General features: G+C 67.8%; 2 protein-coding genes across 2 annotated transcripts; one reads left to right on the top strand and one right to left on the bottom strand.

The window, feature by feature from the left end:
- Positions 1-4,955: 4,955 nt before the first annotated feature.
- On the top strand, positions 4,956-6,015 carry OPRL1 (opioid related nociceptin receptor 1). Its single transcript, XM_084259723.1, has 2 exons — positions 4,956-5,311; positions 5,397-6,015. The coding sequence occupies exons 1-2, from the start codon at positions 4,966-4,968 to the stop codon at positions 5,918-5,920; spliced, it is 870 nt and encodes a 289-aa protein (XP_084115849.1). The 5' UTR covers positions 4,956-4,965; the 3' UTR covers positions 5,921-6,015.
- Positions 6,016-9,905: 3,890 nt separating this feature from the next.
- Positions 9,906-10,916, bottom strand: NPBWR2 (neuropeptides B and W receptor 2; the record flags this gene model as incomplete). The annotated part of the gene is made up of 1 exon (XM_084259728.1): positions 9,906-10,916. One exon carries the CDS (start codon positions 10,914-10,916, stop codon positions 9,966-9,968), a length of 951 nt encoding a protein of 316 aa, XP_084115854.1. The 3' UTR covers positions 9,906-9,965.
- Between the last annotated feature and the right edge of the window lie 14,860 nt (positions 10,917-25,776).

Genomic DNA, 25,776 nt, shown 5'->3' with positions numbered 1-25,776 from the left:
GGAGGGTGAGAGAATTCACCAGAGCCAGAGCGGGGAGCAGAACAGGCAGACTGACGAAGTACACTGCTGAGGGGAGCAGCGCGCGGCAGGAGAGGTCTGCGCGCCAGGTGGATCACCTCCCTGGCCGGGGATCGAACTTGTGCTGTAGTGTCTGTGGTGAGCTTCATAGGTTGCGTCTTAACCCCTTGCGCCACCAGGGAGGCCCTCACTTTTTTTTTTTTAAATTGATTTATTTGTGCATATAAGAGCTGGGGTATAGGCCAGAGACGCCGGGGGCGGGGAGGGTGTGTGTGAGAGGATCCACCAGAGACAGAGCGGGGAGCAGAACAGGCAGACTGACTGAAACACTCTTCTGAGGGGAGCAGCGGGGAGACGGGAGAGGTCTGCTGCGACATGTGGGCTGCTCCACAGCCGGCGGGGATCGAACTCGTGCTGCAGAGGCTGCGCACTGCTTCATAGTGCTTAACGCCTTGCACCACCAGGAAGGCCCCTCTCTCACTTTTTTACCTGAGTCCAGCGGTGACCAGTTCCCTGCTGGGGCAGCCGCCGCCACCAAGCTCTGGTCTGAAACCCGGCCCGGTGCTGCAGGCAGTGGTGGGGCCCGGAACTGCTCCCGCTGTCTGGTCAGGGGCCCGCCTTGGGGGCTGCCAGGGGCTCTGGATGGGGCCTGCCTCAGGTGCCTGTGTGCTGGGCTTCGGGGACACCGCACCCAGCCTGCACTGGCCGGGCCTGCAGATGTTCGCAGGCTGCTGCTGCCTCTGGAGTGTTGCTGTCTCCCCAGCCACCTGCCAGCCAGGCCTCAGCTGCCCGCAGTCCTCACCCCAGGCCGTGGCAGCCCGGCCGCTCACCAGCCTGGGCGAGCCTGAGCCGGGGGCTGGGGGTGCAGGGGCCCGAGCTGTCTGGTTCCCGCCCCTGGACAGCTGCCCTGTCCACAGGACTTGGAGTGAGCTGCGCCTGGACCTCGTGCATGCAGCCCCATGTGGTGCTGCCCTCTGCCACGGGCCCTGCCCTGTGGGGCTGGGGCCGCTGCACCTGTCCACCCTCTGCTGGGCAGAGTGCTCGCCCCGCGGCGTCGGCGCGTGTCTGCAGGCTCTGGGGCTGTCCCGCCGTCCCCAGAGTGTGGGCGCACCGTGTCCCTGCCCCTGCCCCTGCCCCCAGCCGGCTGCAGTGGGGATGCAGAGATGCCTCTGGGGCCAGCGGGGGACGCGGAGGCCTGGACCGCTGCCTGCTCCGTCCTCTCCTGATTCGCAGGTCCCCTCGGATGCGGCTGCCGGTCGCCTAGCAACCAGGCCCATCCAGCGAGCGGGCTCTGAGCGGGCCTGGCGGTGGGCAGAGCACCCCTGACTGTGGGCTGGCACCTCAGCTCAGGCTCCCCGCTCCGCCTCGCGGCTGGGAGGGCGGCTGGGGGCCCGCGGCGCTGTGGGGGCTGAGACGCTGCTCTGGGCCGCGCTGTGAGAGGCACCGAGGCGACCCCCGCCCGGCCTGCGCTTGGGGTCGGCCTCTGCCCGGGCAGGTGCGTCACGCCTCTGGGGCCTCGCGGCCTGCGCGGCCGTCCCGGGCCACGCGGGGGAGGGGAGGGGCGCCCGCGGCGGGGCGGGGGAGCAGGGGCCGCGCTCAGCCTCCCGCGGCCGGCGGCGGGCCTGGCTCCCCGAGGGCGGGGCGGGCGGGAGCCGCGGGCCCCCCGCCCGGTGCTGCGTGGACGCGGCTGCCCGGGCCGGCCCGCCCGGGTCCGTCGGGCCGCGGCGGGGCCCCCCCTGGGGTCTGCGCCGGCCGAGGCCCCGCCCCCGCCCCCGGCGCCGCAGCCTCCTCCCCTCCCGCGGCGCCCCTGCAGCGCGCGGGCCCGGGGCTGCGGCAGCCGCGCGCCGCCCTCCCCTGCGCGGCGGGGCCGAGGCGGGGCCGAGGCGGGCCGGGGGAGGCCGCGGGCCGGGCCGGGGGAGGCGGCGGGGCCGAGGCGGGCCGGGGGAGGCCGCGGCGGGCGGGCGGGCGGGCGGGCGGGGCGCCGCGGGCCGGGCCGGGCCGGGGGCGGGGGCCGACCTGCCCTGCGCCGCGTCCCCGCGCCCGCCGCGCCCCCCGGGGGCGCGTGTGCCCGCCGCGCCCTGCGGCCGTGGCCCCGCGGCGCCCCAGCCCGGGGTGCGCGTGTCCCGCGGTGCCAGCGGGCCCGGCCGTGTCCGCCCGCAGGAGGCGCCGGCATGGACGCGGCGCTCCCCGCCGGCCTCTGGGCCGACCTCCGCGGCAACAGCAGCCCGGCGCGGGACCCGCTGGCCAACGCCACCGCCGGCGCCTTCCTGCCGCCCGGGCTCAAGGTCGCCGTCGTGGGGCTGTACCTGGCCGTGTGCGTCGGGGGGCTGCTGGGCAACTGCCTGGTCATGTACGTCATCCTCAGGTAAGGCGGCCACCCTGCGGGGGGGGCGGCCCGGGAGGCGGCCCCTGGGGGGCTGGGGGCCAGGGGAGGTGCCCTGAGGGGCACAGCTCTGGCCCCTGGCGCGGCGGGGCACAGGGCAGCTGTGTCGCCCCCCAGCTGCGTCCTTCCCGGCTGCGTCTGGTAGATTCCAGGTCAGAAGCAGAGGCCGGCGGGAGAGGGGTGGCCCGGTCGTGAGCGGGAGGACCTGGGGGCAGCGTAGGGACAGTGGGGGGCAGTGAGGGGACTGTGGGGGGCAGTGGGGGCACAGTGAGGGGATAGTGCAGGGTCAGTGGCAGGAAAGTGGAGGACAGTGAGGATCAGGGAGGGGATGGGGGGTCAGTGAGGGGTCAGTGGAGAAAGGTGGGGGACAGAGGGGACAATGGAGGGACAATGGGGGTCAGTGAGAGGATTGGGGGTCAGTGGGGCAACAGTGGAGGACAGTGAGGGGACAGTAGGGTCAGTGGGGCAGGAACAGCGGAGGCTCTGCCTTCTCGTGTCCTGGGGTCCCTCTTCATTGGGCATGTGGTCCTCATCAGGGAGCCGTGGCAGATCCCCACGCTGATGTGCACACGGGGGTGTGGTCTGAGGGGGATGTGGGTCCTGGGGAGACAGCGCCCACTGGCTGGAGACTGCGCAGGGTGCAGCCAGCCCCTTCCGGGGCAGTGCCTGGCCCTGCCTAGCCTCCGCTCTAGGCCAGGAGATGCTCAGAGCTGTGGCCTGGGCAGGACAGCTGGGCAGGGCCCCCACCCTGACTGTGGTGAGCGCCGGGGCACCTCGGGTGTCTGACACTCAGCCACACCCTGCGCTGTTCAAGGACTTTATGTTCAAGTAGTTTTAGGTTCACAGTAAAATTGAGAGGAAGGCACAGAGGTCTCCCGCCGGGGGGGCCGTTGCCAACACCCCCAGAACAGAACATCCACAGGCGCAAGAGCCAGGCATGGCCCCAGTGCTTGGCTTCTGGGGCCCTGGCAGATCCCACCCCGGCCACTGACAGATGCACCACGCAGAGCGGTTTTGCCCCCGGCCGCCCGGCCCCCAGGGCGCCACCCTGCGCCCCTGCACTCGGCTCCTGCAAGGCTCTGCTTCTTCCAGAGCATCGCGCCTGGGACCACGCGGTTCTCAGACCTGTGTGCTCTTGTCCGCGTCCCAGCCGTCACCCTTGCTGACCGCCTGCCTGCTGAAGGCCACCCTGGAGCCCAGCGTCTGGCACCAGGGAGCTGGGCTGGTACAGCCCCACAGGGCTCTGCGTAGGGTGGGCATTCAGCTCCCCACACACACCGCATCTGTGGGGAGAGAAATTCAGTTTCCGACGTTGTGGGCTCCCTGCGCCCGCCGGGGTCTGCAGGGGCCGGGGGCCGGTCCTCACCGGCGCTGACGCTGTCTCTGCGATGAGGTATCTGCTGGGGCCTCTAACCCTTTTTTTTTTTTTTTAAAGATTTATTTATTTATGCACACACAGGTGTGGGGGGGTGAGAGGACTCCCCAGAGACAGAGTGGGGAGCAGAACAGGCAGACGGACTGAAATCCATTGCTGAGGGGAGCAGCGGGGAGTCAGGAGAGGTCTGCTGCGCCCTGTGGGTCCCTGGCTGGGGATCGAACTCGTGCTGCAGAGGCTGCGGAGAGCTTCATAGGTTGCGTCTTAACTCCTTGCGCCACTAGGGAGGCCCCTGACCCGTTTTTGAACCAGGTTGCCTGTGTCTTGATTGCCGAGTTTCAAGAGCTTTTGCAGATTGGATGGGACAGTCACGCAAAGTGTGTCACTTGCAAATGCTTCCTCCTCTCGTGCGGTTTGGCTTCTTTCTCCTGACACTGCCTGCGTCTCGCCAGCGCCTCGGCCTTAGAACGTTACTTACCCGGCTCAGCGTTTCCTCCTGCGTGCACCAGAAGCCAGATGGGCTCTGCAGAGCCCGGCGTGGGGACCCACGATCGTGGTCTCGTGACGTCTGGCCTCGCGCAGCTGTGGCACCCGGTGCCCGCTCTGGGAGGCCCCTCCCACGTGGTGGTTGGGTCGACAGGGATGTTGTCATGGTGGCCGCTGCCATGGCTGCGGTGGCCCCCACTGCCACCCTGCCAGACCCACCTCCTCCCCCCCCGCCCCCGTCTACCACACTGCAGCAGTAATTCATCAGCGAACATCCACTGGTCTTTTCCCAACACCAACAGGCTGGGGCAGTGGCCCTTGCCAGCCCGCTCGATGCCCGGCTGCTGCAGGGGTGGGCTGCCTCCTGGCCAGAACCCCCAGCCTCGGGCAGTGTGGCCCAGCACTAGCCATTGGGACTTGGGGACTTGCGGGGGTGGACAGGCTCTTTGTCTCATGACACCCCTGGCTGCCTGCAGTCAGCTGTGCACTCAGCTGCCCCACATGCCCCCCCCTTCCAGAAGTCCCAAGGCCCGACTCGTGTGTGCTAGGATGGGAGACCCCATGAGCGGCCCGGCCCAGCAACCGGCACCTCAGCGAGGGTCTCTGAGCAGCAGCACACTGGGCCCAGGGACGCGCCCTCTGCTGCCAGGCCTGGCCAGAGCGGCCGAATGAAGCCCCTTCTGTCCTCTGCAGACACACCAAGATGAAGACGGCCACCAACATCTACATCTTTAACCTGGCCCTGGCGGACACATCGGTGCTGCTGACGCTGCCCTTCCAAGGCACAGACGTCCTCCTGGGCTTCTGGCCCTTTGGGGACACCCTGTGCAAGGCGGTCATTGCCGTTGACTACTACAACATGTTCACCAGCACCTTCACACTGACTGCCATGAGTGTGGACCGCTACGTGGCCATCTGCCACCCCATCCGCGCCCTCGACGTCCGGACGTCGAGCAAAGCACAGGCTGTCAACGTGGCCATCTGGGCCCTGGCCTCTGTCGTGGGCGTTCCGGTTGCCATCATGGGCTCGGCCCAGGTGGAGGGTGAAGGTCAGTCGGGGGCCCCTCCCCCCAGCCCCTCCTCCTTGGCTCCGGCCCTCCCACCCACCTGCCCTCCCTGCTGCTCTCCCTGCAGACATCGAGTGCCTGGTGGAGGTCCCGGCCCCGCAGGACTACTGGGGCCCAGTGTTCGCCATCTGCATCTTCCTCTTCTCCTTCGTGCTGCCCGTGCTGGTCATCTCCGCCTGCTACGGCCTCATGCTCCGACGGCTGCGCGGCGTGCGCCTGCTCTCAGGCTCCCGCGAGAAGGACCGGAACCTGCGGCGCATCACGCGGCTGGTGCTGGTGGTGGTGGCCGTGTTCGTGGGCTGCTGGACGCCCGTGCAGGTCTTTGTGCTGGCCCAGGGGCTGGGTGTGCAGCCGGACAGCGAGTCCGCGGTGGCCGCCCTGCACTTCTGCACAGCCCTGGGTTATGTCAACAGCTGCCTCAACCCCATTCTCTACGCCTTCCTGGACGAGAACTTCAAGGCCTGCTTCCGCAAGTTCTGCTGCGCACCCACCCTGCGCCGTGAGGCTGCAGCTATGGGCCGCACGCGAAGTGCCGCCAGGGATGTGGCCCTGGTGTGCAAGACCTCAGAGGCTGTGCCGCGGCCCGCGTGACTAGGCGTGGACCTGCCCATGGCACCCGTCAGCCCGCAGAGCCCATCCACGCCCAACACGGAGCTCACACAGGTCACGGCTCTCTAGGCTGATGCCCGGGCCGCGCAGGCCCCATGGGCTGATCTGGGGCTGGACCCATGGGCACTCGGCAAGGCCTGCATGGATGTGGCGTGTGGGCCGTCTGTGGGCGCCATCCACGAGTGGCAGCCTCTCCTAGGCCCTGGCCGTAGTTGCGCCGGACTCCGGCGTCCCAGAGGGACCTCAGCAGGGCCTCCCTCCAGAGGCCCAGGAACTCGGGCCCAGGCTCAGCTGTCCAGGTGTGCGAGGGGGGAGGCTTGAGGGCGGCAGGGCCATGTGGCCCGAGCTCGGGCTACTTCGGGTTCAAGAAGCAGCCCCGCGTGCCTCTGGCACTTGTGCAGGGTGTCTGCCATGCTCTGCCTAGACCTGGCCTCCTCGGGTCCCTCCTCCTCGGGCCAGCTCAGCGGCCGCCTACACCTGCACCCCCATGACTGACTTCCTGCTTCATGTACAAACTGCCTGCGTGGGAGCCCGATCTTGCTGGCCTGGATGCGTCCGCCAGCGCCAGCTTAAGGGCGGCTCACGCATGAGCTCTGGGGCTCGGCAGGCCGCCCCATCGGCCACCAGTTCCTCCTGGCAGTGGGTCCCAGGAAGCAGCACCTGCCTGGAGACGGCGACTTTGCAGACCCTCTCCCAAGACACAGACTGTGCTGTGGTGCTGAGACTGTGGCAGCACCCACAGGTGGAGACAGCCTGGCCAGAAGGCCTCCAAGGCTGCCCCGCGGGTTCTGAGGAGGGGTCTCTCTAGTGGCCTGCGTGGCCGGCACCCCCCGCAGAGGCGGGGCGCTCCTGACTCTTGTGTGTGGTGTGAGGCTTGTTTATTTGTGCATGTGAAGTGTGCCTGCCCCTCACGTGACCCCGCACTGCCTCCGGCCATGAAGGAGGCCCTAATAAACCCTGCCTGCTGGGCACCCTCACAACGGGGCCCCTGCCTGTGTGGTGTGTGGGCCAGCTTCCTGCGGTGGGCGCGGGGTCCAGGTGGAGGGTCAGCCAGGCGCTGCCCTGGTGGAGGGGCCCTGGCTGGGCTCGGGCTTCGGGAGGGGCACCTGGTTCCTGGTGTGGAGGGCTGCTGTCCTGTCTTCAGCGCAAGTGGCTTCCCCCTGAACAGCCAGCCCCGCACCTCTCCCGCAGGGTGGAGGCCCCCTCCCGTGGGGTGTCTGGGTTTCTTCACTGTTTTATCCCGGTGTCCCCGCCCTATCCTTTCCGGATCAAGGGCAGCTTTTGATAAAGCTGACAACCCTCCGGGCTGCTGGGTGGGCAGCCTCAGACCAGCTGACCCTCCAGGCAGATGCCCAGGGGACCTCAGAGGGGCAGTCAGGGGAGCCCCGCCCCGCGGGTGTGCCAGGCGAGGGTTGATGCAAGGGTTAATGACAGGCACATGGCTGGGGCGTGGGGTGTGGAGGTCTGGGGCACGCAAGGGCAGCGCAAAGGGCCCCGCAGCGGCGAGGCTCGCGGGAAGCGGCGGGCGCGGGAACCTGACTGCAGGACTCGGGCCCATGCGCGGGCGCCTGCCCCGCACCGGGCGCACCTCCGAGCCCCTCCGGCCGCCCCGTACCCCGCCCTCAGGCCCCGCCCCGCCTAAGCCCCGCCCTCCCTCAGGCCCCGCCCCGCCCCCGCCCCGCCCCAGGCCCCGGCCCACGCCTCCGCCCCGTACCCCGCCCCTCAGGCCCCGCCCCGCCCCTCAGGCCCCGCCCCTCAGGCCCCGCCCCACCGCAGACCCGTCCCGCCTCAGCCCCGCCCCGCCCCGCCCCGCCCGTCAGGCCCCGCCCCCGCCGCCGGCCCCGCCCCGCAAGCCCCGCCCTGTGCCGCCGCCCCGCGGCGCCTCTTCCCGCGGCCCCCAACCCCCCGCGGCTCGGTCTGCGGGGGGCCTCTGCACCCCGGCTGCTCACCTCCTGTGCGCGCTGGGGGAGCTGGCGTCCCGGGAGGGAGCAGCGGTCCGGTTGGCTCGGGGGCGCCCCGCGCTCCCCTGCTGCTCGGGCGCTGCCCCCAGGGCGCTGCCCCCAGGCTGGCCAGGCTCGGCGCCTGGAAGGGGAGCGCCTGCGGCTCCACGGGGCTAAGACCCCAGAGCAAGGGGACCCTTCCTTGAGCCCCACCCCATCTCGGGGTCTCCGTGGAGGCTGGGGAGACCACCGCTCTCCCTGAGGGCCTTGTCCCAGGCAGGAGGACCCCGGGGGCGCGCCCCTCCGCGGCCGCGGCTCCCCTGGCCTTGGGGTCTCCACGTTCACTGTGGGGTGACGTGGACTCACTCGGCTGTGCCTGTCCCCCTCGGTCCTCACATTGCTCTGGGGGAGCCTGGGGTGGGGGCTCTGCTCCGCTGCAGGGCTGGGCTGGGGGCGTGGCCAGTAGCGGGGCGCAGGGTCTGGTCCTTCTGAGGACACAGGCCAGGCCAGAGGGCTGCGGGTGGGGGTCCTTCTGAGGGCCCAGGGCGCTGGCTCTGTGCCGCAGGCAGCTCCCCCCTCTGCAGCGGGCTCCGTCCGCCCCATTTACACCTTGCAGGTGCTGGCTCAGCGGCCACCTCCAGGAGCTGGCGAGGGCACTCAGGCTGCAATTACAGCTGCTCTGGGAAGGCGTGAGGTGGAGGCAGCCGGGCAGGTGCGGGTGTCGCTGCAGCTGTAGGCTGGCGGGGCGCAGGCCTCTGTTCTGGTGAACAGGACGTGGCTTCTAAGCCCACCCCCATGGGCAGGCAGGCAGGGCCTGAGGCCGCAGCCGGGTGCTGGTGGACAAAGGAGGCCCAGGCTGCGAGCCCGGGCTCAGTCCAGGCTCTTACCGAGCCAGGAAGCTGTTCCTGTGGCCCACAACAGAGCCGAGACCCTGATTCTGGACCCCCCAAAACTGCCCCCAATTCCCGACCCACAGGAACTGCAAACAATAAATGTTGTCCTTTTAATTCGGTAGGTGATCCGTCAGACAGCAGGTCAGGGAGGAAGGGGTGGCCTGAGGCGGGGTGGCAGGGCTGGACCTCCCACTGTGTGGGAGGCTCCTGGGGGGCCTGCCCTGTGCCCAGGGCTCTGAAACCACCTCAGGCCTGAACCTGGGAATGACTGGCCTAGGGAACCTGGCCTGGACACAGCGGGGCCTCGGGGAGCCTGGTGGGCCCCCCGGCTGCCTTGGCCCCCTGGCCTGCCCGCAGGGTTGCTTTCTGAGCAGCCAGCACCTGCTGGCCCATGTGAGCACCTGGGGAGGCCACGCAGGCAGGAGGAGGAGGAGTCAATGGCAGCCTGTTCCACTGTCAGCGGCCCCTGCAGAGGGTGGAAGGCCCTGGCCCCACAGCAGGTCCTGCGGAGACCTGGCGGGGTGGGGCCACAGCCAGGCCGGAGGGCAGGGCTCCTGGTGAGATGTCCCGAGTCTCAGGCCCTTAGGCGTCCTGCCTCGCATGGCGCATTTCCCTGGCTCCTGCCAACTCCTGGCCTTGCTGCATGGGTAGACTTGCTGCCGGGTGGCCACGCTGTCATCACCTCCCCGCCTGTCTTGGGAGGAGCCCGGGGTCCTGTTGGTGGGGTGGAGCGGTGGCCCAGGACAAGCTCCCAGTTTGGGGTCATCTCCCTCCAGACCAGTCCTGGGTGGGGGGAAGGGTGCTGCCCATCCATCCTCTGGGCCTCTGCAATGAACAGTCAGGATGTCTGCTGTGCTGAGACCTCTGCTGGGTCATAAAGGCCGCTGGTGCTGGGACCTGTGGCTCTGTCCTCCTGGCTGCCCGCCCAGGGGCTGGGGAGCCAGTAATGGGCAGGATCCAAGGCCACCTCTGCAGGACTGGTGGCCAGCTGAGGTCAGTGTGATGTGAAACAGAGACCCTTTTCCCTGAAAGGGACAGCACTTTCCCAGACACTATGGGGAGTCCCTGGGAGGGTGCTCAGGCTAGGGGAGAGTCCCAGGGGGAGGGCCCTGGGGGTGGGTCCAGGGAAGCGCTCAGGCCGGGAGGGTTGGGGGGGCCCTGGGGGAGAGTGCCAGGGAAGTGTCCGGGAGGCACTCAAGTCCCCTGGCACCGGAAGGCGGTGTGGAAGTTCTTGCGGAAAGTTTTGTCCAGGAAGGCGTAGAGAAAAGGGTTGAGGCAGGAGCTGGCGTAGCTGAGGCTAGTGATGGCGTAGGAGATGCCAACCACCAGGGGTGTCTGGGGCAAGTCTGTGGTCAGGGCCACCACGGAGGCCAGGTGGAAGGGTGTCCAGCAGAGGAGGCCCACGGCCAGCACAGCCAGGACCAGCATGGTAGCCTTCCGCCTGGCCTTGCCCAGAGCTTTTGCCCCTGGGAGGGGCCGCAGGGCCCGCAGCCGGCGCAGCAGGTCGGCGTACAGGGCGCAGAGCGAGCCCATGGGCAGCGCGAAGCCCAGCACCAGCGTGTAGACGCGGCTGGCCCTGACCCAGGCTGCCTCGGGCCGCGGGAAGCTCAGCCCGCAGCGCGGGACCTGCTGCTCGTCGCTGTAGACCCCAGCGAAGGCCAGGAAGGGCAGCACTGCGACCCCCACACCCAGCCAGACGCCCAGGCAGGCCCGCGTGGCCCCCCGTGGCGAGCGCCTGGCTGGGCGCCGGGCCCGCGTGGCGGCCAGCACCGCCAAGTAGCGGTCCAGGCTCATGGCGGCCAGGAAATAGACGCTGGAGAAGATGTTGCAGTGGTCCACCGCCAGCACCAGCTTGCAGAGGAGCCCCCCGAAGGGCCAGCGCCGCAGCAGGAGCTCTGTGATGCTGGCTGGTAGCACCAGGGTGAAGAGGACGTCGGCCACAGCCAGGTTCAGGATGAACACGTGGGTCGCCGTCCTCGCCCCGGGCGCCCGCAGGACCCCGCAGATGACGGCCGCGTTGCCGGCCAGCCCCACGGCACAGATGGCGGCATAGGCCACCGGCAGGAGCACGTGCAGGGCGGGCAGCGGTTCAGGGGAGGAGGAGTTGTGCCCGGTGCCATTGTCCCCTGCCCAGCCGGCCGCCATTGGGCTTGGGGGGCGCCCTGCGTCCTGTGGTAGTCGGGAGCAGACCGCGCCCCGGGTGGGGGTCCAGCGGTGCCGCCCTTGGGCTGGATCCTGAGAGACAAGCAGGAATGCGGGGGCCTGACTGGATGCAGTGCTGGCCCCTGAGGGCTCGGAAGACCCCCTGGGGGTCTCCCCCTCCAGAGGCAGGGCTGCTAGGGGGACACAGGGTGGGGGGAGGGCCTGGCAGGAGCCTGAGAGCTGCCCACCCCGGCCCCCCTCCCTCAGTCTCCTTCCCAAGGCCCTCCCCCCACCCCCACCTCCACCCTCGCTCTCCTCCCCAGGGCCCCCCCACCCCCCACTCCCGCTCTCAGTCTCCTCCCCAAGCCCGCGGCAGGAGCAGGGCTGACCTCTTCCCTGTGCAGGGGTAGTCCCCGCGTACCCCCCACGGACTGCCCCAAGCAGGACTGCCCAGCCCCACCCCGCCCCCGCCCAGGCCGTCTGGGGGAATCAAGCCCCTCCCTGGGGTCCCTGACAACCTGTGCATAGGGGGCCTAGCCCCACCCTCCCACTCGTACTGCACGCCTGCTCGACCACCTGCTCTTCCCCCCACTGACCTGTCTGGTGCCACGTGGCCAGAGGTGGTGGTCTTGATGGTGTCTGGGAGCAGCTGGCTTAGTGGGAGCAGGGCTGGAGGGGAGGTGCGCCCTGGGCCAGAGCTGCCCCGGGGGACCTCCCGGCTGAGCCTTTCAGTTCCTGCCCCTGCCGCTGGGCTGGCTTCCCTTGGGGTCTCCTGCCTGAGAGAGGAGGCGGGTCCCTTGCTGACTGACAGAGCTGGAGCAGGGAGGAGCCAGGAGCAGGGAGGAGCCGGGAAGAGGTGGGGAGGAGCCTGGAGGAGCAGGGAGGAGCTGGCAGGAGGCAGCCCCTGGCCTGCAGGTGGGTGGCCACTGCTCCTTCTCTCCCTCAGCCCTGTGGGCAGCTCTGGTGCGGGAGACCCTCTGGGCATGTCTGGGTCTGTGGGGATCTGGGCAGTGGCCTGGTCTGCATGTGGCCTGTGCTTGGCCCTATGTGCACCCCCGGGTCCCTCATCCTGGGGGTCCCCTTGGACTCCGGCCTGGTCCCCCGGACGCCTGGCCGAGTGGGGGTGCCTTTGTGTGTAAGCAGAGCTTGTTGCAACAGAAAACCCAACTTGGTTTTTGCAAAAAGAGCAACAAACACACACAACTCCCAGCAGTGGGCAGTGCAGGGAAGTGGAGCTACTCGGGCTGCTCTTCCCTTCCTGCCGCCCCTACGCTGCCGCCTGCAGCTCGCCTTCCAGGGAGGTGTCCTCCTAGGTCTCGCTGCCCACACGTGCCATGCTTGGGAGCTTGAATGTGGATGCCGGGGGCCTCCCCGGTGGCGCAGCGGTTGAGCGCTGGGCTGCGAAGTTCTGCAGCGCCGGTTCGATCCCCGGCCTTTGGGCGAGGGTCCCACATGGCGCGCAGACCTCTCCTGCCTGCTCTACTCCCCGCTCTGGCTCTGGTGAATTCTCTCACCCTCCCAACCCGTGCTTCTGACTGTACCCAGTGCTTGTATACATAAATAAATAAATAAATAAATAAATCTTTAAAAAAAAAAAAGTGGATGCCAGGCCAGAGGTTATCGCGAGGTTACGGGAGAGCAGGGAAGCCAGCGCACTGGGGTGGGGGGGGGGAGGCTGGGAAGCTCTGGCGGCCAGGGGGCCTGGGTGCCTGGCTCCCCACTGGGGCATTACAGGCCTGTCACATCTACCGAGGGTGCCAGGACTCATCTACGCCGAGGCCACGGGGCTTGTTCCCCAGGACCTGGACCGGCACCCGCCTGCCCCCAAGGGGCTCTGCCTCCGCCTGTGCACGCGCAGGCACATGCTTGCACACACAGGGGTATGCTCACCCCACCAACGGGCTGCTCCCTCTGGCACTGTCCAGCCTGGCTGTGCAGTGTGGCTGTCCCCCTCCTTTTGCAAGTGACAACTGGGGTTCTGGCATGTGCTTGCAATCCTAGAGCCCCCGCTCCGCGGTGTCCCACGGAGAAGGCCCCAGCACCCAGCACAGGGGGGCGTTAGGGCTGCCCTGGGGCCGGCCCTGCTTGGGCAGGTGCTGCGCTACTGGAGGCCGGGCCGGGGCACAGGCACACTTCCTCACAGGGACCGCAGAGCTGGCGCTGCCAGGCCTCTGTCACCCCCAGGGATTGTCGCTATGCAGCCCCAGGGGACCCAGGGGCAGCTCTGGCCCTCTGACCCTCCCTTTCTTCACTTGTCAAACCGGACCACAGTTTTGTGTCCGAGCACGACGGGACTGGCAGCAGCTCCATCCGTGCGCCCTCCATGTGTCCCGCCTGCCGCTGCTGCTCTGGCCCCGGCCTGGTCCCCGCCTGGGCAGCTCAGACGGGTGGCTGGTCGCGACACCGTCTGCAGAGAGCTGTGAGTGGGCAGGAGGCTGCTGAGGGCCTGTGAGCTGCAGGGGGGCTACTGGAGGTGCTGTGTGCCAGACCAGATTTTACAGGAGCTGAGAAAGCAGGAGGCCAGACCCCGGCCTGGGGGGTGGGGTCTGCTGGGAGGGGTGGCACTTTGCAGCCCCCTCCTCCAGGATACCCTCCTGGGCTGCCTGCCCTCCCTGCTGAGGGCTGAAGGGCCGCCCTCCCCGCCAGCCGCGCAGGCTCCGAGCAGCGCGGTCCGGCCCTGACCCCTAGTGGCCGTCTCTGAGCGTGGCCGAGAGGCGGGGCGGGCCTGGCGCCTTCCCTAAGGCCCGCCTGGGCACCCCCGGGGTCCCCAGGGGGGCCCCCAGCTAGGTGGAGAGACCGCCCATGGCTCGGTCCCCGCTCTGTGCGCGAACCCAGGGCCCTGGGTGGCGCTCCCAGCCCGCACCAGCCCCTCCCCGGAGCTCGCCTCCCGGGCGCTTGGCCGCTTGATTTGTGGGACTCAGTGTAGCCTTGGCTTTAGCCTTAAACGCTTGCAAATGTTCCCCAGGTTTTCCCGCTTGAGGTTTGTCTTTGCCTAAAATAGTTTGTCACGGGCAGGTTTCTGTTATTACGTGAGGTAATCAATGTTTTAACGCTTTTGAATGGTTAATTCACACTGTTCTCCCCACACTTTCTCCTCGTACTTTTATGGTTATTCTTTTTTTTTTTTAGTTTTTTTTTTTTTTAAAGATTTATTTATTTATTCATACAAGCACTGGGTAGAGTCAGAAGCGCGGGAGGGTGAGAGAATTCACCAGAGCCAGAGCGGGGAGCAGAGCAGGCAGAAGGACCGAAGGACACTGCCGAGGGGAGCAGCGGGCGGCAGGAGAGGTCTGCGCGCCATGTGGGACCCTCCTCCGGTGGCCGGGGAGCAGCCGGGGATCGAACCGGCGCCGCGGAGGCCGCGGGCAGCTTCGCAACCCAGCGCTCAACCGCTGTGCCCCTGGGGAGGCCCTTTTATAGTTATTCTTAAATGTCTACATCGTTGACCACTTAGGGCTCACTTTGGTCTAAGGGCAAGTTAGGGGTGGTGCTGCCCATGGTGGAGCCAGGAGGCAGGCTTCACCCTCAATCAGAAATGGCCTGACGGGAGCAGAGGGACTAAGAGCAGGCAGAGCCCCAGGGACAGGCCGTGGCACCCCAGACCTGGGGACCCCAGGGCTGCAGACCAGAGCTGAGGTCTGAGGCCAAGGCCCTGCAGCAAGGGGCTGGGGCGTGAACACCCCGACCCTCCTCCCAGCACCCGGTCAGTCCCAGCCCTGGAGGGACAGCAGCGTCCAGGTAGGTGGCCGGCTGGCTGCTAGGTCTATGCACCCACCTGGCAGCAGGCTCTTCGAGGAGCCCTGAGGGCTTGGGCAGAGCTCCTGGGTGCAGGGGTAGGGTGGGGAGACCAGACGAGGGGCACTGGGGCTGGCGCGGGCTGGGCTGGTGCGGCTGGGGTCTGTGGAGCTGCACGGGTGGTGGGATCCCAACCCCTAGAGCCTGTCCGCACCCTGTGCCAGCATCACCCTCCCAGCACCTGATGGGGCGAGGAGGCGAGGGCGACTGGATTCAGAACATGGCACAGACACATCCCAGCCCCCGAGGTGTCTGTCTTTCACAGGTGCTTCTCCTGGGGCCTCGGGGCACCAGTGGCCAACCCTGGCGGGGCAGGAAGGTGCTACGGGCTTGGGGTGTGGAAGCCACACCCTGAGAGGCCCAGAGGGGCGCTTGGGGGCCCTGGACCTGGACACCAGAGCGACCTGGACAAAGCAGGGCCAGTGGCCTCTGCCTGTGGCTCCGTTCTGGTGCCTGAGGCCTCTCAGCCGCCCCTCAGGGGCTGAGGGACAGGAGGCCCCCGGCCCTGTCCCAGCTGTCCCCTCCTGGGCAGCTGGTGCGGAGGGCATCCTGCTGCCCACCACAGGGGGCACCAAGGATGCTTGGCCAGGCTGCCCAGGGCTACTCTACGTATCCGTGCGGGTCTGGTCTCTGAGCAGAGGGCGCGTCCTGTGAAGTCCAGTGACGCCTCTGACGAGACCCTGCTCTGGCGGGGAGCCGTCGGGGAGGACGCTGTGCATGGAGCCCCTAGAACCCAGTCCCTCCTGCCCCACCCACATGCTGGGCAGGCCAGGCGCTGGGGCTGGCCAAGGTGGCCACGTCACGTGCCTGACCCCATGCCCTGGGACCCCAGCCAGCCCCTGGGCAGCACGGTGACCGGGGAGAAGCAGCCGGGGGTCTTTGTGCCAGCCTTTTGCTCAGTCCCTGTAGGACTCTTGTCGGGCGTCGACCATGAGGCAGGGTGGACCTAGGGGCCCTGTGACTGCTGACCCTTGACTCGCTCCTCCTGTGCAGCCCCATAGCCACATCACTCCTGGCCCCGCACAGCTGCCTGCATCCCCTGGAGGTGCGTGGCATCCTGGCCCCGATGGACGGGCTCCGCTTGGGGATGCGCCCGCTGAGCCAACTCAGGGCTGAGCCTGCTTCTTGCTGTCCTGCGGCCACAGTCCCTTGTGCCTCTGACAGCTGCCCTGCGGCCATGTTCCCTTGTGCCTCTGACAGCTGGGCGGCAGTGCCTAGGGCCGTGCTGGGCACTGAGGGGTGGGGAGGGGGGTGGTGGCTGCAGGGGCCACACAGGGGTGGGGTGGGGGGGGACTTGGGGGCTGCCTGTGAAAGTAAGAAACGGCCCTGTCCCATTCAGCTGCAGAGTGACTCAAGCCCGCGCTGGCCCAGGGCGCTGGCCCAGGCTCCAGGTTGGCTGGGGCTGGTCTGCCGTCCCCACACATGGCGCCTGGCCCGCAGGGAAGGACTGGTGGTCTGTTCCCTGACCGTGTGTGGGGGACTGTCCCTGCTGCCTGCGTCCTGGCCAGGGTCGCACCACGCCCCCCGCCCCCCCCCCCCCCCCCTGGCTGGAGGCCAGATCTGGTCATGGCTCCTGGGCTGAGGGTGCTTGGACTGGGGGGAGCTGCTGACTTCTTCCTGCCTCCTGCGTCTGGTCTCCAGACTCTGCTCTCAGTCAGCTCAGTTAGTGCAACTTGAAGGCAATTAGGGAGAATTAGCCCAGGCCCCGCCCCCCCGCCCGCCCCACCCGGCAGCTGCCACAGCCTCACTTAGCCTCCTGGGGTCCCAGGAGGGGAGGGGGCCAGAGGCACAGACCTGACTCGCTGCTCCCAAGGGCCTGTGTGGGGGAGACAAAGGCCCGGGGAGTCGGGTGCCAGGCCCAGACCCAGAGAGGAGGCCGCCCTGCCCCGCCCCCACGCCCCTCTGCCTGCTCCCTCCCCCTGCCCTCTGCTCCTTGTCCTTTCCCCTCACCGGCCTCTAACCTCCCTGCGGGAGGACGACTCACATCTCAGGATGTGGGTCTGTCTGCAGGTTCCGCAGGGATTGCTGCCTCGCTGCGGCTGGGGAGGGCAGCAGGTGCCAGCTGTGCCCCCCGGCCAGATCTGGCGAGGGGCCGTGTGGGGCCTCAGGTGCGCTGGGCCTCAGGGAAGGCCCTGCCCATGCCCACCAGGGCTGGGGTGGGGGCCGCGGGCTCTGGACGCCCCCGAGCCCTCGGCCTGGGGACAGCCCAGGCAGGTGCAGGCTCTGAGGCGCTGAGACTGGGCCCTTTGTGCGCAGACCCCCCAGCGCCTTCCGGCAGTCCCTCCCCCTCCTCAGCCTCTCAAAGAAGGCCTGTTCCAGGAGACCCCCCAGCTGCAGCCTCCTATGTGTGGGGGGGGACCCAGGGACCGGCTCCATCCTCGGAGCTGGGTGCCGGAGCCTGCGGCCCCCAGGGTCCAGATCCCACCGGAGCCTGCGGTTACCTGTGGCCCCCTGTGATGGGGGGGCGAGAGCTCCACCCTGCCCTGCCCCACTGGGGTGCCTCCTGGAGAGGGCCAGGCCAGGCCTGAGGGGCCCTGGCGGTGGTCTGTCTCTCCAGAGGCTGCGAGGGGCTCTCTGATCTCCTGGCTGCTGGGAGGTGGGCGCAGGCTGGCCAGGTCCTGGGAGGGAGACCCGTGGCCTCAAGGCCCTGGCAGCCCGCCCGCCCACCCTGACGAGGTTCCCTGCGGACAGCCGCTGGGCCAGGTGGGCTGGGTGTCTGCCTCTGATGGTGGGATAGGAGCCAGCCCCCCATGTGTTAAAGGGACCCTTGTGTCCAGTCAGCCACTCACTCACCTGGGGCAGCCTTCTTTGAGCCCTTCCTGCTCGGCCAGCCCTGCCCAGCCCTGCCACTATCCCCCAGCACTTTCTACTAGAGGCAATGGCCACCGGCCGTGGACTGAGACCGGACGCCGGGAGAGGCCCCCGCGTGCTTCGGCCTGGATGCCTGCTGCAGCACCAGCTCCTTCCCGAGGGGGTGCTGCCCATGGGAGGCTGGAGAGGGGGGTCTGTGTCTACCGCCAGCCTTGCTTTCAGGCTCTGCCTGAAAGGTGTCAGCCCACCAGCACTGGCCGGTCCTAGGCGGCGCTGGCCGCGGGCCTGCTGGGTCAGGACCCAGCGGGGACGGCCCTGGGAGGTGTGAGCAGGGGCCTGCCAAAGGCCCTGGTGCCGCAGGAGGACGCTTGGGCCCAGACTTGGGAGGAGCCCTCCACAGTGGTGGGCCGGTGGGTCCCTGCCTGTGCGGCGGCCCGAGGAGCCTGGCCTGGTGGGTGAGGCGAGTGCGTGGGCTCCTGGCTGAGGGGAGGGGGATGGAGACTGAGCCCAGCCCGGCAGGTGCACCCACCAGGTGGACTCGCAGGTGGGCCCAGGCCTGACCCCACAGCCCCTGGAGCCCCAGGCCTAGCGCCACCTCTCCTGCTGGGCTAGCCTTTGGGGGTGGCTGTGGGGAGAAGTGTAGGGCTCTGGGCACAGCTTCCTGCCATGTGTGCGCACAGGCTGCTGGGGGGCAGGGGGTTGCCTGGGCAGGGGCTGGGCCTTTCCTTCTGTGAGCTGGGCATGCGGCCCTCCAGCCTGTGCCCAACTCCTGCTCAGGGGTGCTGGGCTCAGCCCAGGTGGGCGGGCAGCCCTGGTCCGGCCTCTCCTGGACCTGCTCCTTCACATTGGACATGAAGCCAGCCTCCGCTGTGACTCTGGGGAGACTTTGTGGTCAAAAGACCAAATGGCCGGGCAGAGTAGGGTCAGGGCCAGGGCCTGGGGGCCTCGGGAACAGAGACCTTCCGCTGCTGACCCTGGGCTGGAGACACCTGGGAAGGGCTTTGCCATGCCTGTGGCTCTGCAGCCCCAGAGGCGATTCCTGTTGTCCTCTCACCCCGAGGGCGGTCAGCATGAGGCCGCTTCAGGGTCAGGGCAGCAGTCAGTGAGAAGGGCAGCCTCCCTCGCTGTCCAGCCCCTGGGCCTAAGCCCCTCCCAGGGGAGCCAGGTGTAGGCGCACCGTAGGTGGGCGTGGCCCTGCAGGAGCAAGGGGAAGGGGACCAGGTTGGGGAGCCCCCACCCCACGCTTGTTCCATCCTGCAGCAGCTGCTGTCTCCAGAGAGCCTGGTGGCCTGTCTGTCTGCCCGTCCACCCCTCCATGGCCTTGCCCCTGCACCCTGCCCGCCCATCTGCCTGTCTTTTGCGGCCCCTTCCCTGGCTCGCTCCTGAGATGCCGCTACACTGGCCCTCCCTCAGCCCCTCTGCTCTGGCCAGGCCCCCAGAACCTCCACTCTTGCCCTGAGGGAGAGTAGGGCAGCCTTGGGGTGCATTTTTCTGCCTGTTCCGCCCCAGGTGGGCAGGCCAGGTGGGGGTGCCTCCCACCCAGCCCCCTTCTTCCACCCACCCTTCCGCACCAGGGGTGGGGAGCTCATATTTCGGGGTACAAGGCTGCTCTCTTGGCAGCCAGTTAACCTGTCAGGAGGGGTCGAGGCTGTCAGGACCAAGCCCCCCTCACACTGAGCAGGTTCTAGGTTTTGGGCCTGATGAGGCCTCAGGCCAGGGAAGCAGGGCTGGGAGGGGGAGGGGATGGCAGGGGAGGGGGGTGGGGGAAAGTTGGGAGGAGGGGGAGGGGCGGGGTGAGGTAGGGAGGGGAGGGAGGGCAGGGGAGAGGGAGGCACGGAGGGTGGGAAGAGGCAGCGGTGTCTCCCGCATGCCCCTCCCCCGCCCGTGAGCAGTCGGCCTGTCTCGGCCCCACCTGCAGGCGGGCGGGGCCCTGCGGGCGGCCATTGTGTGGACGCTGCCTCATTGGCAGGCCCCGCAGCAGCCGGTGCTGGTCTGCTGCCGGCCCTGATTGGCTGCACGAGAAGGGCTCCCCAGGGCCCTGGACACTGAAGTTTGTGTAGCAACTTTTTCAGCATGAAGTGACCGTGCGTCCGGCTTTGCAGTGGACAGGAGCTGCAGCCAGGATGAAGCTCTGGGGGACCTTCCTGGGTATGTGCCCCAGCCCTGTGGCCTCTGGCAGCTCCAAGCTTTACCAAGGTGCCAGAGTGGCTGGTGAGGGTGGCCCTGCACCCGGGGCTCTTTCTGGGTAGCTGAGGGGTGACCCTCGCGCCCTCCTGAAGGGGCAGGGCCCTGCGCTCCAGCTGGCGCTGGCTGCTGGGCTGTCTGGGCTGCCCTGTGGGTGGGGGCGGGGAGTGTGGGGGGCACACGTGTGAGAGCACATGTGCGCGAGCGCAGGTGTGGGGCTGTGAGGCCGGGGCAGGGAGGGGTGGGACGTGTGTGGCTGGAGGTAAAGCGGCCTTGGCCAGACCCTCTGCCCGCGCCCCCCTCTTGCAGTCACGTGTGTGCACCCCTGACCTGGGACACATGCGTGTGCGTGTTCAGTGTCAGTGCGGGTGTGTTGACACCCAAGCGTGGGGCCGGCGGGTTCTGCTGCGGGTCTGCGGGGCCTGAGTGTGGGTGAGAGGCCCTTGGTTTTGTCTGCCCATCTGCCAGAGCCGCCTGGGGCGGCCCCGCCCCCGCCCTCAGCTGTCCCTATACAATATTAATGCTGACCACCTCGCACACAACGGCCCTAATTGTCGTCTGCAGCGTCAAGGCGGGCGCCCGTCTGCGGGAAGCTTTCAGAGGGAGGAAGCCCTCCCCCAGCTGGCCGCCCGGAGGGTGGTGCCAACTGCAGATGCAGAAAGTTTAGACCGAAATTACTTGAAAGAGTTTTTATGAAGCAAATGAACTGACACTCGGGGTGTCTGTGCAGATTTGCACAAGTGATTACACTTTATTTGAAACGACTTCCCCGCTAAGCCCCCATTGTGCGCCGGGCAGGGCGGCCGCGGCGGGTCCGGCACCCCCGGGTGCCCAGCAGCGCCTCCCGCGGGCCTCCCCAGCCTGCAGGCCGTGCCCTCGCAATTCTTCTAATGAAACAAAGCTTCGGAAGGAACAAAGTGCTGCCTGCCCGGTTGTGAAAACAGCTCTCGAGCGCGGAGCCCAGACTGCCGGGAGGCGCTGGCCCCGCTCGGCGGACGGGGCGGGCGCTGTCCAGGGTGCTGACCGCGCGCCCGGCGCTCCCAGGCCGGCCCGCGGCGCCGCTTTGTTCTCCTCGGAAGCGGGCGGCGCGGGGCCTGCGCCCCTGCAAAGCCGCCCCGAAGCCCAGGCGGGCGGCGGCGGGACCCCGCGCCCCGCGGCCGCCGCGCTGCCGGTCCTCGGCCTCCCGCGGGGGAGGAAGGCGCCGGGGCCGGAGGCGGCTCCTCCGAGGTCGCCGCGCTGCGCCTTTTGTCGCGCAGTTTCTCCCCGGGCTCCCTGTGTTGGGCTGCTGTCCCGAGGTCTGACTGTCACATCCGAATTAAGCAGCTTTCTGCAGACGCCCGCCTGCGGGCTGACTCAGCACTGGCCTGGGCCGGGACAATGGCGCTCGGGCCGCCCTGAGCCTGCAGCTGGCGATAAGGGCTTAGCAGAGCCCCCAGGGGCCAGAGGCAGGATGGCCCCTCGCAGCACCCACAGCCTGTCCAGGGGACAGGGAACGGCTTTTCCTGGGTGCCCTCAGCGCACCCGCCTGCTCATGCTGTGGAGTGAGACTCGGAGAGGGAGCAAGGTGGCCCCCATCCCTCCCTCCGCGAGGGCGGCGCTGGCTTGCTTTTGCTCCCTCCGAAGATCACCCGAGTACATCTGTGTGTGCGGTGGAGAGTACGTGTGTGTAGGAGCCGCAGCACTTGCTGTTGAGGACAGCATGTTGGCTCACATGAAGCGGAAAGCGGCACCGTAGATTAAAACAGTCTCTCGCGGGCGTCAGAGCTGACCTCCCCAGCGTGCTCTTGGAGACAGCGGATGTGCGGCCATGTGCTGCACGCCCCTGAGGCGAGGCGGGCTGTGCCCAGGCTCTGGGGTGCCTCGTTTCCCCCAGCACCCGCCGTCGTTTCTCTGACTGCGCTGGGAGAGGGTTTTGGAGAGCAAGCAGGTGCCGGGTGAGGGCCCCGTGCCCGCCCCGCAGGGAAGTACAGCCTGACAGGTGTGCCGGGCAGGGGTGTGTGTGGGGCGGGGTGCCCTTCTCTGGGCTCTCGCTGGCGTCGCCTCTCAGGCTGTTCAGAAAAGACTCAGGAAGCCAGCAGTGGCCCTGCGGGCAGGGGTGGGCGCCTGCGCCCGGCACCCACACGCTCCTCAGGAGGCTTATTAATGTTGTGAAACTTAAAAAAAAGGAGGTTGAGTGACAGGAGTGAGGGGCATCTGGGCTCCTCTTTGTGTGTGTGACTTTTACTTTGGGGTCTGTAGCCCTCTAGGGCTCCAGAAGGGCCTGTCGGTGCTGGGGCATTCAGATGGCCGGCAGGTGACCCCCGGCCATCTGAGCAGTAAATCCTGCAGCCGTTCTTTATGGCGCTCGGTCATATTCCTAACCACCAATAAATATTGTAAAGTGCTCTCGCTGCAGCCGCGCTAACCCAGGGCATCTGTCATTCCGGTTGCCGCTATTAGGAATTATTGGACTGAACCACTGCTGGGGAAAGCAGAGGGGGTGAGCGTGGTGGCGGTGATGCTCTCTGCCCTTTTGTGTGTTTTGCATTAAAAAAAAAACAAAAAACCCAAATGCTGCTGCCTATCCGTCAGGAGCCAGTGTGGCCAGGGCAGGCTCGGTCTGCCGCCGGGGCTGGGGCGGGGGCATGGGGTCCGGGGCTGGGCACCTCTCTCCACCCAAGTCAGCAAACCCATCTTCTGATGCTCTACTGTAAATTTATTTCACCTCGGAGAGTAAACAGATATATTGGAGCCCCAAGGGTTCATGGGTAGCTATTTACAAAGGAGCCTCCCGGCAGCCCGTGCCACCGCTGCTAATGAGAGCGGTCATTAAGTAAATGAGACGTCGCCTTTAGCTGGCTTAGGAGCTGCGCACTGAGGGGAGAGATATTTAATTGAAACCCGCACGCAGACTTCCCCACATGTGACGCTGGAGGAGGCAGCTGTCCTTCCGTCCACCCCGCACCCCCATGTAAATTTCATGATTGCTTTCCGTGATGTCATTTTGAAAGAGGACAGACAATAGCTGTGGGGAAAGGTAAGTCGCTGCTCTGCTCCTCCACTGACAAAGGCGGACAGCCCACGCTCGGCTTCCCCGCGGCTGGCAGGCGGGCAGGCAGGCGGGTGGCGGGAGCCCGTTTCTGAGACGAGGGCTTTCTTTGCAGGAAGAGCAGACCTGGGGGCCGCTCTCCAAAGCCACTCTGGTGGAGGGGCTGCTCCCCTCCGGGGTGCCTGCTGCTCTGCTCTCGGTCCTCCCCTGGCTGGCTCCTGGCGCTCTGGGGGCCGGTGGCACTTGGCCTGTGATAGAAAAGGTGCAGGGGCACCTGGAGTCAGGACAAGAAACTTTGTGTGATTTCGGGACGAGGAGCGCAGACACCTGCAGTGGGGACGCAGTCTCAGCCCAGGAGCGCCTCGGGGGTGCCCCCCCCCAGGCAGAAGCCTCAGCCCCCAAGGCCCCAGGGTGTCCTGCGAGCCTGCCCCGAAGGTCTCACATTCCTGGGCTGCGGGGACGCACGCGCGGGGCACCCCTGCTCTGGGGTGGCGGGAGCAGCATGGGGCTGCCGGTGACGTGCCTAAGCGTGTCTGATGCGTGGGGTTGCGTGTCGAGGGGCGGTGGGAGCCGCGGGCCGTGGCGGCGGGTCTGGGCTCTACTTTCTCTTTGTGAGTTGGAGCAGGCGGCTTTGTGCTGTGGCCGCGGGCCTCGCGGTATGTCTGGCTCGGGTCACCCTGTGTCCATGTCGGTGCCAGTGAAGTTGGGTGTTTAATTCTGAGAAGGACTGACCCGCGCTGGGCCCCCCTCAGATGCGGGCGGCTGGACCAGGTGGCTGTGACGACGGGCTCTCATGGCCCTTTGGGAGAGGGAGGTGAGGCTTTGGCCTCGAGGCTTTGGCCTCGGAGGTTTGAAAAGAACTGAGAAACCTCAGTCTGCCTGCCTCTGAGGCTAGTGGCCTGGGAACAAAAGGCCACGGCGGGGCCAACCAGGAGGCGCCCTCAGCCCTGCAGGGGGTATGCCTGGACAGCCGCCTGGACGCTGGCAGCACCGCCCGCCCTGGCTCTGGCCAAGGAGGTGGGTGTCCTCGCCGGGAGGGGCTGGGCCAGTGCTGGGGAGAGGCCAGGCTCCCCCTGCCAGGCGCCCTCCCATTGGTCCTTGGCTGATCACTACCTCTGTCCATATGGCCCGTTAATTAATGGTAAACAAAGGAGTGGCGAGCAGGATTGGAGCTGGAGCTGCCAGCCGGAGGGAGCCATGGCCAGCGGCACAGGCCCTGCCTTCACTGCACGGGGGGCCCTGGGCGCTTCTAACCAGGCTGTTTGCAGAGAGAAGGCGGCGGCTCCTGGACCTGGAGCCCTGGTCCACATCCCCCCCCACCCTCCGACTCCGGCACATGGGCCTCTAGGCGCTCGCTGGTCAGAGGGCGGAGGCCTTGCGTGGAGCCCCGCCCTCGTCTCCAGGCCACGGGCCAGAGACAGGCTGGGTGCTCATCCTGAGCTGAAGCTCCGGCCTCCTGGAAGATTCCAGCTTAGGCAGCAGTGTCCGGCGCCTCCGAGCTCTTGCTGCCCAGAGGGGAAAGTGGCTGTGGGTAGCCCCTGGCCTCGGGCTGCTGCGGCTCTGCCTGGGGCGGTCACAGCAGCGTTTCCGGCAAAGCCTGGGCACCCGGGAGGTGAGGTGCGGAGGTGCTGGCTGCTCAGAGTTTGCTGGTCACTGGGCCCCGCCCCAGCCACTGACCCGCAGCCTTGCGGTATGCCAAGGTGGCCCATCCCCTGTGGCTGTGCCGGGCGCTCTCCCCGGTGCTGCCTGATCCCAGGCCCCTCTTCTCTGTCCAAGGGCCACCGTTGACTGTGTGGCATATGGGGGTGTCAGGTCTGCTTGGGGAGAGGGGTGCGTCTCCCTCTGGGGATGCCCACACCTTAGGTTGGTCACCCCCGAAAACTGTGTTTCTCGGAGGGGTGAGAGGCGCTGAGTTCCCCACCCTGGGTGCCCTCCCCGGCCATCCTCTCCTGGGACCTGGGTGGGTGGGGCTGTGGGGGCATCATGCAGTGACTGACTTCACCACACGCTGGGCCTGGAGGTGGCCGGTCAGACCCAGACCTCTGCTTTCCCGTGAGGCGCACGTCCCTTCTTCACTTTTAGGTTTGTGCTTAAAAGCGCAGTGTTAGGTCAACCAGACCGGGTGGAAGAGGCTCAGAGGCCCCTTGACCTACCCCACCGGCCAGTCCAGCGGGGCCCGGCTGCCCGGCCCAGGGAGGGCCTGCGGCTGCTGGGTCTGACCATGGCCTGAGCGGCGTGGACGCACTGGAGGGCAGAGTAACTGGGACCCTGTGCCCCCCGCACCCTCCATACTCCCCACGCCCCCTGCAACCCTGTGCTCTCCATGCCCCCTGCACCCCCATGGCCCCTGCGCCCCCTGCGTCTGGCCTCACACCTTGACCGAGTTCGAGGAGCAGAGAGCTCAGGCAGGAGCCATCTGGCCCTTTCTCTTCCCCCCATTTGCTGCCTAAAAATCACACACTGCAGGAACGACACAGCACGGGCGCCCAGAGCCCAGCCCCGCGCAGCCCTTGGTCCCCACCTCCCAGAGCCGGGACCTGCAGGGAGGGCCCCTGGGCAGGTGAGGACAGCCTCCCACCCCCGGTGCCTTTTCTCAGAGGCCCTAGAAAGTCCCTGGGGACCCCCAGACCACAGGCAACAGCCGTGACCCCTTGGTCACACCAAGCCAGACCCACAGCTCTGGCCCCGATGCAGCTGGGCGTCCCTCTCTGCCTCCACGCCCACAGGGCCGCTGAGTGCTGCAGGCGAAACGCTGGCACCATTGCGACCTCGGCCCTGCCAGCCCGGTGCCCGGTGGGCAGGGGGCCGGCCCCGTAGAGTCAGCGCTGCCTGTGGTTCCATGTCTGGCTCTACTTGGGAAGAGCAGGGGCTCGAGACCACAAGGCTGCCCGGCTCTTCCACAGCGGCCAGAGCAGGGCTTAGGCTGGGGGCCGCCTCCAAGCCCCAGCAGGCACCCGAGGGACACGCTGCCCCGGCCCTTCCACAGACTGGCCACCTGGCTGCCCATCAGCTGCCCAGACGTGTGGAAAGCCCTCCCTTGGGACC

The sequence above is a fragment of the Talpa europaea genome (genome assembly GCF_964194135.1).
Source record: "Talpa europaea genome assembly, contig: HAP1_SCAFFOLD_77, whole genome shotgun sequence".
Classification (NCBI taxonomy): Eukaryota; Metazoa; Chordata; class Mammalia; order Eulipotyphla; family Talpidae; genus Talpa; species Talpa europaea.
This window is presented reverse-complemented; position numbering and strand designations above follow the sequence as displayed.

Bases quoted from the DNA above. Each gene is read 5' to 3' on its own strand.
- OPRL1 (XM_084259723.1), top strand. From the start codon at position 4,966: ATGAAGACGGCCACCAACATCTACATCTTTAACCTGGCCCTGGCGGAC. The intron at 5,312-5,396 runs GTCAGTCGGGGG...CTCTCCCTGCAG, and splicing joins GGCCCAGGTGGAGGGTGAAG to ACATCGAGTGCCTGGTGGAG.